Below are 12,706 nucleotides of genomic sequence, written 5' to 3'. Positions count from 1 at the left end.
ATTCCTTAAAAAAAAGTATTACGGTTTTCTCATTATCAGCATTGATAATAATTTAACATTATTTAACATTATCAACATTGATGATAATTTAACGTTATTTAGCATTATCAATGATAATTAGAAATGTTTCTTGAGCAGAAAATTAGCATATTAGAATGATTTATGAAGGATAATGTGACGCTAAAGACTGGAGTATTAAGTGCTGAAAATTCAGCTTTGCCATCACAGGAATAAATTACATTTTAAAATTATTATTTTAAATAAATCACAATATTACTTCCAGCCTTGGTAAGCATAAGATAGTTATTTCAAAAGCATTAAAAGCAAAGCTTTTGAACTGTAAAGATGAAGTTTACCTGGAAATGAAAATTTGAGAAGAAAGTTATGGAAGTTACAGATCTTTTACTCAACCTCATGTCATTCCAAAGGAACACAAAAGAAGACATTGGAGAGTGTCCAGAGTGCTCTTTTTCCTAATTGGGACTGTCGAACTGCAAAAATATATATTTTTTTTAATGATCTTTTTTTCCTTTATAGTTCTGAAATCTCATCTATGTCGTTGTACCAGATTTAACTTCATTGTATCAAATGTCATTAGTTCTCTTGTCATCATTCTTGAATTGAATGAGATTTGAGAACTTTGGCTGAGGAGAAGCCTTTCAGCAAAAAATGACTTTAATTTCTGCCTTTTTTACACATTGTTTACTGTTCAGCTTCAAAAGACTTGGAATATAGCCAAAGGCTACTTTGAAAATGAAACAAAAAATGATTATTAGTTGTAGTTGTTTGTTTTATGTAATTGTACAGCTCTTTTTAAATGTGCTTAGTACATGTACATGTAAATGTAAATGTACTAGAAATAAACATGTCTTTATTTGGCATGAAGGAGAGTAAATGATGACAGAATTTCAGTTGTCAACTGGATATTCCTTAAACATATATATATATATATATATATATATATATATATATATATATATATATATATATATATATATTGTTTTTGTTTATTGGTTTGTGTTACTCAGAACTTAATGTGGTTAGAGAAGAGTTATCTTCCTACTTTTAAAAAATAAAAGTTCCAAAAGGGTATTTTCGCAGTAATTTTTCAGTGAACATTTCTTAAAAGAACCATGTTTTTCTTAGTATGATGAACATTTGAATAATCTAAATAACCTTTTTCCACTATAAAGAACCTTTTACAGATTGTAAAGATCCCATGGATGGGATCTTTGCATTCAATATAGGGCAATAAAGAACCTTTATTTTGTATGGTATGTGTATAGTGCTTGCAGTGATTCTCTGGGAACACACATGCTGATGATTATGCTTGTTCTGAATGCACTGTATTGTCTGGCAGATTTATAAATGAAAATATTTTTGCTTGTCAAAATATCTTCCCAACTAACTACTGCTCTCTCTCTCTCTCTCTCTCTCTCTCTCATGTAGGTGTTCTCAAAGGGATCGTTGCGAGCGGGCAAACGAGCCGTACCGTTTCGCCGCCACACTGAGTCAGTGTGTGAAAGCCACCGTGTACCCGGACAGCATCGCTGTGTCTGAACCCAGCGTACCGGTGAGACACCTCACAAACCATTTATAACCTTTACTCACGAGAACACATATCCACCTTAACAACCTAGAGGTGATATTGACTGAAATACAGGAGCATACATTCCTTCTAGCGAGAAAAATTTGCATGAATTAGTTTTCAGTGCGATGTCTAGATAAACAGTTTTGGGTTTGGAAAGCGTGGTCTGTGTGGGAGGGCTCGGAGAGCGAGATATCTGGGAACAGAGGCCTTTGGGAAAGGTATATGCGTGGGTGAGATGCCAAATAAGCATGTGGGCCGGAGTAGGAGTTGCGTTCAAGGAGACAAAGATATCTATTCAGGGCTTTTTGTCATTATTTTATACCCTCATGGATACCTTTTTATTCACGCAAAAAAGTGCAGGCATCTCAGGCATACAAGCAAGTATGAAGGTATTCACCTTGGTCAAACTTCCCTACGAAGCCAGGGAAAAAAATTGTGATGTCCAGATAATTGATAGAGTCCCTGTATCACAGCTACCTGATTAAGATAATGAGGTGTCCGGCTCTAAATTAGATGTTTCTGTCGTGCCGTAGCGCTCGACAACATGACAACAGGGTCACCGCTGCTCTGCGCGTCGCACAATGAAGGGAAACCATCACCATGACAACAAACCCATCCGCACGGGCGCTAGAGGAGCATGAAAAGCAACAAAAACAATCAAATTACCTTTATTAGAAATACTAGCAACAATTAGCCCTCCCTGCACATCAGCAGCCATGAAGAGAAATGAGAAAAAGCTAACCTGCAATGAAAGGAGCAAAGGCAAAACATAGAGACTCCAATCACGCCTTGTCAATGTTGTTAAGGTCAGATCATGCTTACCGCAAACAATGTTTTGTCTCGATGTTTGAGTACAGTCTGTGTATCTGCAACGAATAACAAGATGACTAATTAGCAAATCTGTAGCTGTGGCTTAAAGAGTGAAAGGAAAGGAACATCCATGTGGTTCTAAAAGTAATTGGATGCCATTTGGAGATGGGAAATTTTAAAAGAGAGGGTGAAGGAAGGCAATGAGATGGGCCGAACGTACATGCTCTCAGAAGAGCCGCAAGACGGCTAGAACTGTTGAAAAACGGCATGGTAAAAACAAAAAGTTAGCCGAGCAATCTTAACAAATGTCACAGTAATAATTGTCCTCTTCTTCAGTGGTGTGAAGACCAGCCTGCACTTCGCTCCTGGCATGTGAAATGTGTGTATTTATAGTCTGTGAGCTTCATCCTATGTGTCACCGGTCCCCCAGAGAATGACTTCAGAGGACCATGTGTGCTTTGAGAAGATGTGCAAGAGCATTCGTGTGAAATACAGGAGATCTAGTTCAAAGATAGAGGAATAATAGATGGATTGTTAAATGCCCAGTTTCAACCCTCTTTGAGCAGGAGTCTTTATAAGGTTAAGTCTGTAATGATGGTTGGAGTTTATGCTGTGTGAGACCATCTGCCGTAGAATGAACTTTGCCCGTATGAGGAGACTGAGGTTATTTGATCAGAAATGAATCTCTTCTGTTGAGCTGTGGCTTGGTTCAGGCATGTAGTCGGTTTATATAATGAATTATGTCATTTATTATTTAAATATAAAATAATAGTTATATAATTGCAATACATTTATTTTCCAGCTTGAAAACTCCTGATCTAATCTAAATGATCTCTTTCCTCTGTCTAGCTGCTGGTGAAAGTGACAGATGTTCCGGATCTTTCTGCTGGAATCACCTGCTCCTTCGGGAACCTGACGGAGGTTGAGGGCAGAGTGGATGGGAATCAGATTCTCTGCACATCTCCCGCTGCTAAAGATGTTCCCATCATCCCCACAGATCAAGGTATTTATTCAAACTAGACCATTTAAACTAAAACTCCATATTTGTGCTTTATTTTATACCCCATAGATTTCTCCTGCTCTCATCTCCATGCACTCAACCTTCCCTATCAATTGACATCTCTTCTGTTTTTTCGTTATCCATCCGTCTACCTGTTCCCCTCAGAGAGGTGATCTCTATTCTCTTGTATAGATGCTCTATTAATAGACCCTCTCTAGCGTACCAACAGTCTTGCTTCCTAATGAGGGCTTCTTTCAGCGGTGCCGTCCGCTCTCACACTCAAGCCACCCCATCGATCCCACTAGCCACGTGCAACCGCGGCTCTAATGAGCCTACAACGACCTCAGGTCGGCCCCAGGGCTTCATGCGTGCTCTCAGACACACTTACACCCATTACAGGTGACGAGCCCTCTGCCCTCTCCCTACCCATAATAGCTCCAGGGATGGAGTTATTCTCCAATGCTTTTCAACAATCGGGTTTAGAGTCATCTGTGGTTAGCAGTATAATCAGGGATCAGTTTGCAATGTGGGAAACCAAAATCAGAGGATCCAGTTCCACGGAAAACTGCATGATGTAATTGTATGTCACTACAGACGTATCGGATAAGTGTTCAGTTTGTTAGCAACGCTTATACAGCAAGATTACTCTGTTTGTTTGCTTTTAAAGCTTACATTTGTCCACGGACAAATTCCTACATGCGCTTCCAGTCTAACCTCTGTTGAGAAGCAGATGGCCATATATGCGGCAGAAGTTGGTTGTGATTATCTGAATCACAATAATCTCCTCCCAGCCCACAGTAAATGACAGCTTTGTTTACCCACAACCCCCATGCTCTTATTGGGGGGAGCGTTATCCAATCAGTGGGCTCCCTCAGGTAAATGTCATCTAATCCCCCGGTGCCTCACATTTGCTGCTTTCTCTTGACTGATTCCGGCTCGATAGGAGCTTATGAACATCGATCATGTGTGGAAATACCTGCGCATAGAGTCGTGGGTGTGACCAATTCGATTCCTAGTTTATTTCCAATAGCTACAAGGCACAAGACAGTCAGGCATTTGGGAATTGCGTGCCAGTTACTGCCGTTGGCATATGCACTTGAAACGGTCTAAAAATGTTTCAAAATGCCAACTTTTTACCCTTCAGTCCATTCATCCGTGTTACGAAGCATGGAAACAGGTGTGAAGGAGGGAAGAGGAGTGCTTTCGGGTCACAGCTGACTTCCCCACGCTGTATGCTATCTGAATTGCTGCCTGTTTGGGACGGAGCTTGTGCTTATTTGAGTATGAAGAGCTAGCCGCTTATCGAGCGCGAGAGTTTGGTCTGCACGCCGATCGGCATTCTCCACGCCACCACCCTGCCAAACAGGATTGGCCTGGCTGGTGTTCTGTGGCGATGCCAGCCGTTCCTCCTCCATTACATCGACGCTGCCGCCCGCGGGCCTGTTTCACATTAACAGCAGGGCTCAGCTGTGTTCGGTATGACAATAGCGTGTCTTCACAAAAAAAAAAAACGCCAAATATGCTCATATCAGCTTGGATGCCACACACTGCAGAGCTGCTCGAGGCTCCGCTTGACTGTGAGAATACCATGTGAGGTATGCCAAGTATTAATCAGAAGACAGCTTGAGCATGAAGCAAGCTGAAAAAAGGGTGGCAAACCAAACACAACAGAATGCAATGCGACAGAAATGTTCTAATCTCTTGCTCTCTTTTCAGACTGGTCCGGTGTCGAGCTCAGGCTGAACTCGAAGGAAACGGGTCAGATGCTAATTAGCACAGAGGTGAAGTTCTACAACTGCAGCGTGCACCAGCTGTGAGTATACACACACTTCATTTGACTAATTTCCATAGAAAAGAAAAATTGCATGTGAGTACTCATTAATTGTTTTTCCTAGATAGATTAAATGGAGCAAAAATGGCTCAAATATCCTTCTTCAGAGGTTTTTCTTTTGAAGAAAATACACCAGGAATCTTGCACGTCTCTACCAAAAGCTCAGATCTCATAGTCTTAGAACTCAATGTGACCTCAAACATTTCTCATGATTTCTTCATTTTATAGTTCTAATTTCATAGCTCTTTTTTTATACACTACCATTCAAAAGTTTGTTCTTTGAAATGTTTTTGTTTGTCTCTTATGCTTGATATTTGATCAAAAACAGTATTATTTTGTAACAGTAATATTGTGAAATATTATTCCATTTAAAATAACTGTTTTCTATTGGAATATATTTTAAAATGTAATATATTCTGTGATGTCAAAGCTGAATTTTCAACAGTGTCACATGATCCTTCAGAATTCATTCTAATATGCTGATTTGCTGCTAAAGAAACATTTCATATTATTGTCAATGGCACAGTAGCTGTGCTGCGTAATATTTTGGTGGAAACCATTTGTTTATGCTTCTTTGATGGATAGAACAGAATTGATTTGAAATCAAAATCTTTATAAACGTCTTTACTGTGACTTTTGATCAATTTAATGCATCCCTGCTGAGTAATCTTACTGACACCAAATGTTTCAACGGCTTTATAATTAAATGAAAACTTAACTTAAAACACAAAACATGGAATTCAAGTGTGTTAAAACTGTGCCTAAATAGCTATTTGGCTAATGGTTAACACTATCTTATAGCCCACACAGTCAGTGATAACAGCAGAAAAGGAAAGTTGTTTCAGATGAAGAGCTAGTTAAATATTTAATTGAAAATGAATATTGTAATTGGCGCAAGTTAAACTGACAACATAGGGTAGGTTTTGATTGCATAACTAGTGGTTAGCGGATGTTGCTCAGCGTTACGACTCATTCTGAATTCTTTTCCAGATACATCATGAGATATACGATGTGTCATTCCATCTATCCATCTCTCCGGTTTCTGTGATATTTATCTTCATGATGCATTCGTCCCACATACGCAGCCCTGCTGATATTTCTCTCACTTCCTGTGTCGTAGAGTATCAGCGTTGTGTCACGGCGCTCAGCCAGCTCACTGCGCTCGCTGTGAATATTTCAAAACTGTTATGCAACATGGAAAAACTGTGAATGTTTCAGGCCCACGGGACGTTTTGATAATATTCAAAGCGTTTATCAAGACGCCAGATTCTCGCAGTGTGTCCGAATTCGCTTTTTGCAGGCCACTAGGATCGCATCCCTCCCAGGCTGCACTTTCCCGCGACTGGCGAGGATTGTGCAGCTATAAAAAGCATCCATTATGGCAAATGCCGGCTGATTGCTTGACATTTCTCAAGTGTCGAGGCTGAGATGTCTGAATTGCTGAATCTAAGTGTGCTGTGGGTTTGACGCTCCGGCTGGGGGCATCGCTGTCTGTCACAGTTCAATTCCACTTCATCTGCTATGATGGCTGATCAGAGAGGAGAGAGTTGGACCGCATCTCGTCTCTCCAGGAGGCTGGCTGATAAACAACCGCTTGTGTTTGAGTGCGCTTTGTGTCTTTGTACACGCCACGCTCCCGAACTTCACTCGCGTGCATGTTTATGTGTGTTTTAGCGTTTACTCGTAGCCTCTTGTGTGTATTCTAAACCACATCTCATAAGCGTGCCTTCTGCAGAGAACAGATGCTGCTCGATGCAGGAGATCACAGAGCCCCCCAGTTTGCTGGAAGCTTTCTAAAAGGCTCAGGAAGAGGTAGCTTCCGAGGGCGCTGATTGGCTGGCTGCGAAAGACTGGCCCCCTCCCCGTTCCCTTCACTTCCTTGCTCTCTCACAGCCATGTCGCCCAAGCATCTGACAGATCTGGAACTAATCAAACAAACTCCCTGTATCCAATCCCTCTGAACACGCAGACCTCACACGGAGCGCCGTCGGTCCTCTGTGCCAATGCACAGGGGATTATGGGTAGTCTGAGACAGAAAGAGTCAGACCCCTCCTTGTGTGTTCAACCTGGCTCAGTTTTTGATGCGTTCAGCCTTTGTAAATTTCCTCCCACTCTTCCTTTCACTTCAAATGTTGTAAAATGCTCTAATTTATCATGAGTTCCCAACACAGTGATTAAGTACAGCGTGGTACATTGGTTTTAGCTCTCGATTTCTATAAAAATCTCACCGTCCAATCGGGTGGGCCCGTTTGAGCCCAGTGAAGAGCCGGCTCTGATGAATATTGTAGCATACACTCTTCTGTATAATTTAACTGGCACGCAGAAAACACAAACTCTTGGACGCCAAAATGATGTAGAGGTTTATAACCCTAGAAGCGTCTCCAAGTTTCCTCAACATCAAATATATGACATGTTCCATTGCAAATAGAACAAGGCCCGCTCGCCCTAGAAGGGCTTTGCTTCTGAATTAGAGGGACTGATGTAAGTGTTTTATTGGAACGTGCTGGTACTATAGATTCTCTTTCTCGTAAGCTTTGCTCATCTGCATATAAATATATAACCGCTGCAGGGACGCACACAGATACATGCATATGCACACGTGCTTGAAATGTATGACTGTATTCTCGCATGGTTTGCCTGCTGCATATTGTAATACTGATTATACAAATAAATAGAGATTCCGTACAGGAGGTGAGGTTATGCTGGGATCTCAACCATGGTTTATCTCAATTTTGGCCTTTTATGCTACAGTTAACACTATATAATATGGATATCCTCAAAAAGAAAACTAGTTAATTTGTTTAGGCGCATTGGACTTTGTGTAAACAGGCATTTTCTTGTACGTGTACTCTTCTGGATGTCCATTTAACCTCTAGACTAGGTTTCTTTTTCTTTTTTAGGAAAACTTTGTCACAATTACTAACTATTACAATGCTAAGGATAACAACTACACTACTGCAATTAGAATTAGATTGTGTCTCTTTTTCTTTAAGATACCTCATTCTACATTCAATCAGGCAGTTCACTGTCTCACTCACAGACAATACAGTCCTAATGCAAATCATATGTCACAGCACGACTATATGTCTTAATAAAGTCTGTATGTCTCAGTACCAGAGTGATAATTGTACGTCTGAAGTCTAACCTTTGCAGAGCTGCATTACATCTGTGAGATTCAGTGGGACATGTGAGATTCAGTGGCACAGCGCTGTCCAACGGCACATGCAAATTTCCGCAGCACACTTTTAATTTATTCAGCATTAAGCCGCAAAGGTCAAGGACACAGCAGTTCTGGTCTCAAAGGCACAACCTGCTCCCCATTGCTAATCTAAAACCCAGAGCTACATTTTATGCTGACTACTTCCACAGTGCCCTCAAAAAATGGCTTTGGATCATAAATCAGAGATATCAGTGAGTTGTAATAATACTTTATTCTCTCTCTCTCTCTCTCTCTTTCTTTCCATCTGTTTAGGTGTCTTTCCTGTGTAACCAGTTCCTTCCGCTGCCACTGGTGCAAGTACAGAAACCTCTGCACCCACGATCCCTCCAGCTGCTCCTTCCAGGAGGGACGTGTCAACGCCTCAGAGGTACGCTCACTAACACACACTGTGTGTATGAGGTTAGAGTCTCTCGGTAGCAGATCTACAGGATCACAAAACTCTGGGGAAGAGCCTCCAATAATAGCTGCTGAAAAGTGTGTGTGAAGTCGACGGTCGCCTCGCTAGAGACTCTGTCTGTGCTTGTGTGTGTATGTGTGCACGCATTTGCAGGTGTTCAGCTGATCAATGTGCTACATTACACCCTGTCAGGTGGTAAACACACTTGCTCACCCTCTCACAGCGAGCAATTAGCGGTCGATATCCGGAATATTCTCTCTCAAAGCACACACAGGCTTCCCACTTATTCACACACAGCCATATGCACAAAATAAACACACACTCACGCAGGCAAAACCTCCTTAAGGTGCATGATCAATCATGGTGTGTGTATGTGTGTGTGTGTACACATTCATTTGCATTTCCGTGTGTGCAGGCTTACATGTGTGTAAGTGTATGTTTGTGTACATATGTATTTGTGCATTTTTGTGTGTGTTTTCAACCTTATACTTTAGGGAGAACATTACTGTCCTAGAAGTTACCCTGCTATAGTGTATATATAGTATATAGGATATTTCAGGCCTTTTCTGGTTTCAGAATAATTGTGTTTAGCTTTATTACGAAACAGTAGAAGTCCCCATTTCCCTGTGTGTGTGTATTAAAGAGACTCTAGGGACACCTCTCACTGGCTGACATACTAGTGGATGGCATCTCCTCACACAGCTTTTAGAGAGTAAAACGTCAAAGAGCTTTTAAAGAGCACCTGAGGTTTGGCTGTGTGTGTGAGAGCATGGGGAGCATGTGTGGGGGTTGTGTACATTGTTACAATTTCTATGTGCACTGTACTTTTTTGTAAGGCTCTTTCACTTCATCTGTTCTCTTCTGAGTACACTTAGGTTAGGATTTTATGAGTTTGTCTTGACTACCCGTTCACCTCTTGTTCCTTTCACTCCTTTAGGACTGTCCTCAACTGGTCCGCTCTGAGGAGATCCTGATCCCGGCAGGGGAGGTGAAGCCCATCACCCTGAAAGCCCGGAACCTTCCCCAACCCCAGTCGGGTCAGCGCGGCTACGAGTGTGTGTTACACATACAAGGAGTCAGTCACAGAGTCACAGCGCTCAGATTCAACAGCTCCAGCGTACAGTGCCAGAACAGCTCGGTATGTGTTTGGTGTGCTTGTGTACTCATGGGAAAGAAAAATCACAATGAGATATCTCACAATGATGATGAAACGTAACTAATATCATCCGAGCTATAAATAAAACAAGATTGAGATCCAGAAGAGCACAGTTTATAGCTAGTTAAGCACTGGTTACCTGCTTCGTGATGTTATAACGAACACGATCATGAATTGGACGTGGCCAAGGTATATTTTACCCTTTTACCTCCTCCTTTCTCACACTTTTTGTCATTCTCTTTCAAATGAACACGCACACACTCGATAAGTAGAGATGAAGGCAGTTGGAGCTCATTGTCCAAGCTGTAGAAAATAGGAGTGTTGAAAGTCTTCCTTATTCCTCAGACTGATGATGCAAGTCTGGAGTAACTCAATAAGAGCACTAATACAGTCAAACCATCTCTCTTTTTCTCTTTCTCTCTCATGTTATTTGCTTGACTCTCTTGCACGCTCTGCCAGTTTTTTGTTCACTTTTTGGCTGCATGTTGTAATCAATAATTGACACAGCAAAGACAAAATCCGATTAAAAAAATCATAAACTTTACATTATCTCAGCGTATGCGCTGTCAGGAAAATGTTGTAACCTCTTTCCATCTCTCCGTCTCTGCAGTATCTGTATGAAGGGATGAGAATTAGCGAACTGCCGGTGGATTTCTCAGTGGTGTGGAATGGAAATTTCATCATTGACAATCCTGAGAACATCAAAGGTAAATAACCCATGAAAATAAACTCTATGTAAGTATGCTGTAACCTGTCTGATTCTGCCAGAATAGTTCTGCCTTAAAGGTCCTGTATTATGCCCCTTTTCACAAGATGTAAAATAAGTCTCTGAGGTCCCCAGAGTGTATATGTGAAGTTTCAGCCCAAAATACCCAACAGATCATTTTTTACAGCATGTTTAAATTGTCATTTTTTGGGGCTCAGAAAAACGCGCTGTTTTAGTGTGTGCCCTTTAAATGCAAATGAGCTGCTGCTGGACGACACAGGGGGCGGAGCTTCACGAGCTGGCGCACAGTCTCTCAGGACAATTTCATCTCACGGAATGATGATAATATCAGAAACTCTCAGTAACGGTGTTCAGTTCGAGTCGGACAATAATGCCTACTGAGTCAGAGTGCTGTATAGAGATGAAACAGGTATAGTTTAGTAGTTTAATTACGGTTATTATTACGTATTTGTCATCTGCGTGTATGTATCCATTATTTATTATTAATAGCCTACAAGTCTGCTGTCTGAATGATGATCAAACTGATGAGTTTAATAAAGTTTATTGTACATCACACAAAAGATGAAGCGTCAGTTTTACTTCAGAAAATCACCGTAAGAGCTGAGTAAACACAGTAAGTTATTAGAAGTGCGCAAGTACATAAACGAATTTCGGTAGAGTTGAGGGAGCATTCCTGTGGGCGGAGGTTAGTCAAAAATCGGTTTTAATGACGTCATTAAAGAAGGAAGTAGAGGGATGTAGTCCAAACGGGCCGTTCGCTGTAGGCGACTTCTGTTAAATAAAATATCTCGCTTGGCATTGAACTTTGAGCTTTATAATTTTACAGATATTATTTATACTCTAACAACAACATTACACACTAACTAAAGTTTGAAACATGGGATCACGAAGAACGGGACCTTTAAATAGTGTTTGAGGTTATTGATCATACTCATTATTATTCATTTCATGTTTATGGAAAAATTAGAGTCTGAAGCTACTTTTCTCATGCTCAGCAATACTTCCAAAGCATCATGGTTATGCTGAGCTTGAAATGTTTATGATCGATAGCTCTCTTAAACTGTCAGATAGGTCAACCTAACCCTCCTGAAAACTTTATAAAAACTTAGAATTAAATCTCAAGTTGTTGTGTATTGTAGAATAGTGCAGCGTTCATTCAGAAACTAATTTCCACTTGTCCCACAGTGAATCTGTATAAGTGTGGCGCTCAGAGGGACAGCTGTGGCGTGTGTTTGAAGGCTGAGAGGAAGTTCCAGTGTGGCTGGTGCAGCATGGAGGGCCGCTGTACCCTTCGCCAGCACTGTCCCATGTCCAACCCCTACACCAGCCGCTGGCTACACCTCGCCAGCACCAACGTGAAGTGCACCAACCCTCGAATCACTGAGGTGGGTCAAATATACACTTACTTGAGTCAAGAACAATCTGGTTTTCTGTCATAAATGATCTGATTTGAGTCCCATATGGCAGAAATATGCGCAAGTGTTTCAGACATACAAGAACAGCATAATTCTGTTTCGAATTACATATATTTTTCTTAACATATATGATGCACACAGATCTCTATTTATGTTTTTCAAGCTTAATACTGTGAAATGGGAGGTATAATCATCTATTTGTAAACTACAGTTGAAAGGTTTGTGGTCAATACGTTTTTTTTTTTAATTAATTCTGTTATTCAGCAAGGATGCATTAAATTGATCAAAAGGGCTGGTAAAGACATTTATAATGTTACAAAAGATTTGTATTCAACGAATCACTGTTTTCACCTAACTATTTAGCAGCACAACTGTTTTCAATATTGATAATAGTGCGAAATGTTTCTTGGGCCGCAAATCAGCATTAATTAGTAATAATGATATAATCATATATAATTATAATGATTTCTGAAGGATCATGTGACACTGAAGACTGGAGTAATGATGCTGAAAATTCAGCTTTGGAATAAATTACATTTTTAAAAGCATTAAAATAGAA

The 12,706-nt window shown here is 40.7% G+C and overlaps 1 protein-coding gene across 1 annotated transcript in view; it reads left to right on the top strand.

Annotated features, from left to right (window-relative positions):
• plxna2 (plexin A2) overlaps positions 1-12,706 on the top strand; it is a 175,135-nt gene that overhangs the window by 97,539 nt on the left and 64,890 nt on the right. Inside the window, exons 5-11 of the mRNA XM_079849341.1 lie at positions 1,450-1,573; positions 3,251-3,404; positions 5,118-5,214; positions 8,705-8,819; positions 9,787-9,987; positions 10,616-10,712; positions 11,918-12,117. Coding sequence (XP_079705467.1) covers positions 1,450-1,573; positions 3,251-3,404; positions 5,118-5,214; positions 8,705-8,819; positions 9,787-9,987; positions 10,616-10,712; positions 11,918-12,117 — 988 coding nt within the window. The remainder of the gene's footprint in view (positions 1-1,449; positions 1,574-3,250; positions 3,405-5,117; positions 5,215-8,704; positions 8,820-9,786; positions 9,988-10,615; positions 10,713-11,917; positions 12,118-12,706) is intronic.

Source organism: Squalius cephalus (assembly GCF_949319135.1).
Source record: "Squalius cephalus genome assembly, chromosome: 18".
Classification (NCBI taxonomy): Eukaryota; Metazoa; Chordata; class Actinopteri; order Cypriniformes; family Leuciscidae; genus Squalius; species Squalius cephalus.
This window is presented reverse-complemented; position numbering and strand designations above follow the sequence as displayed.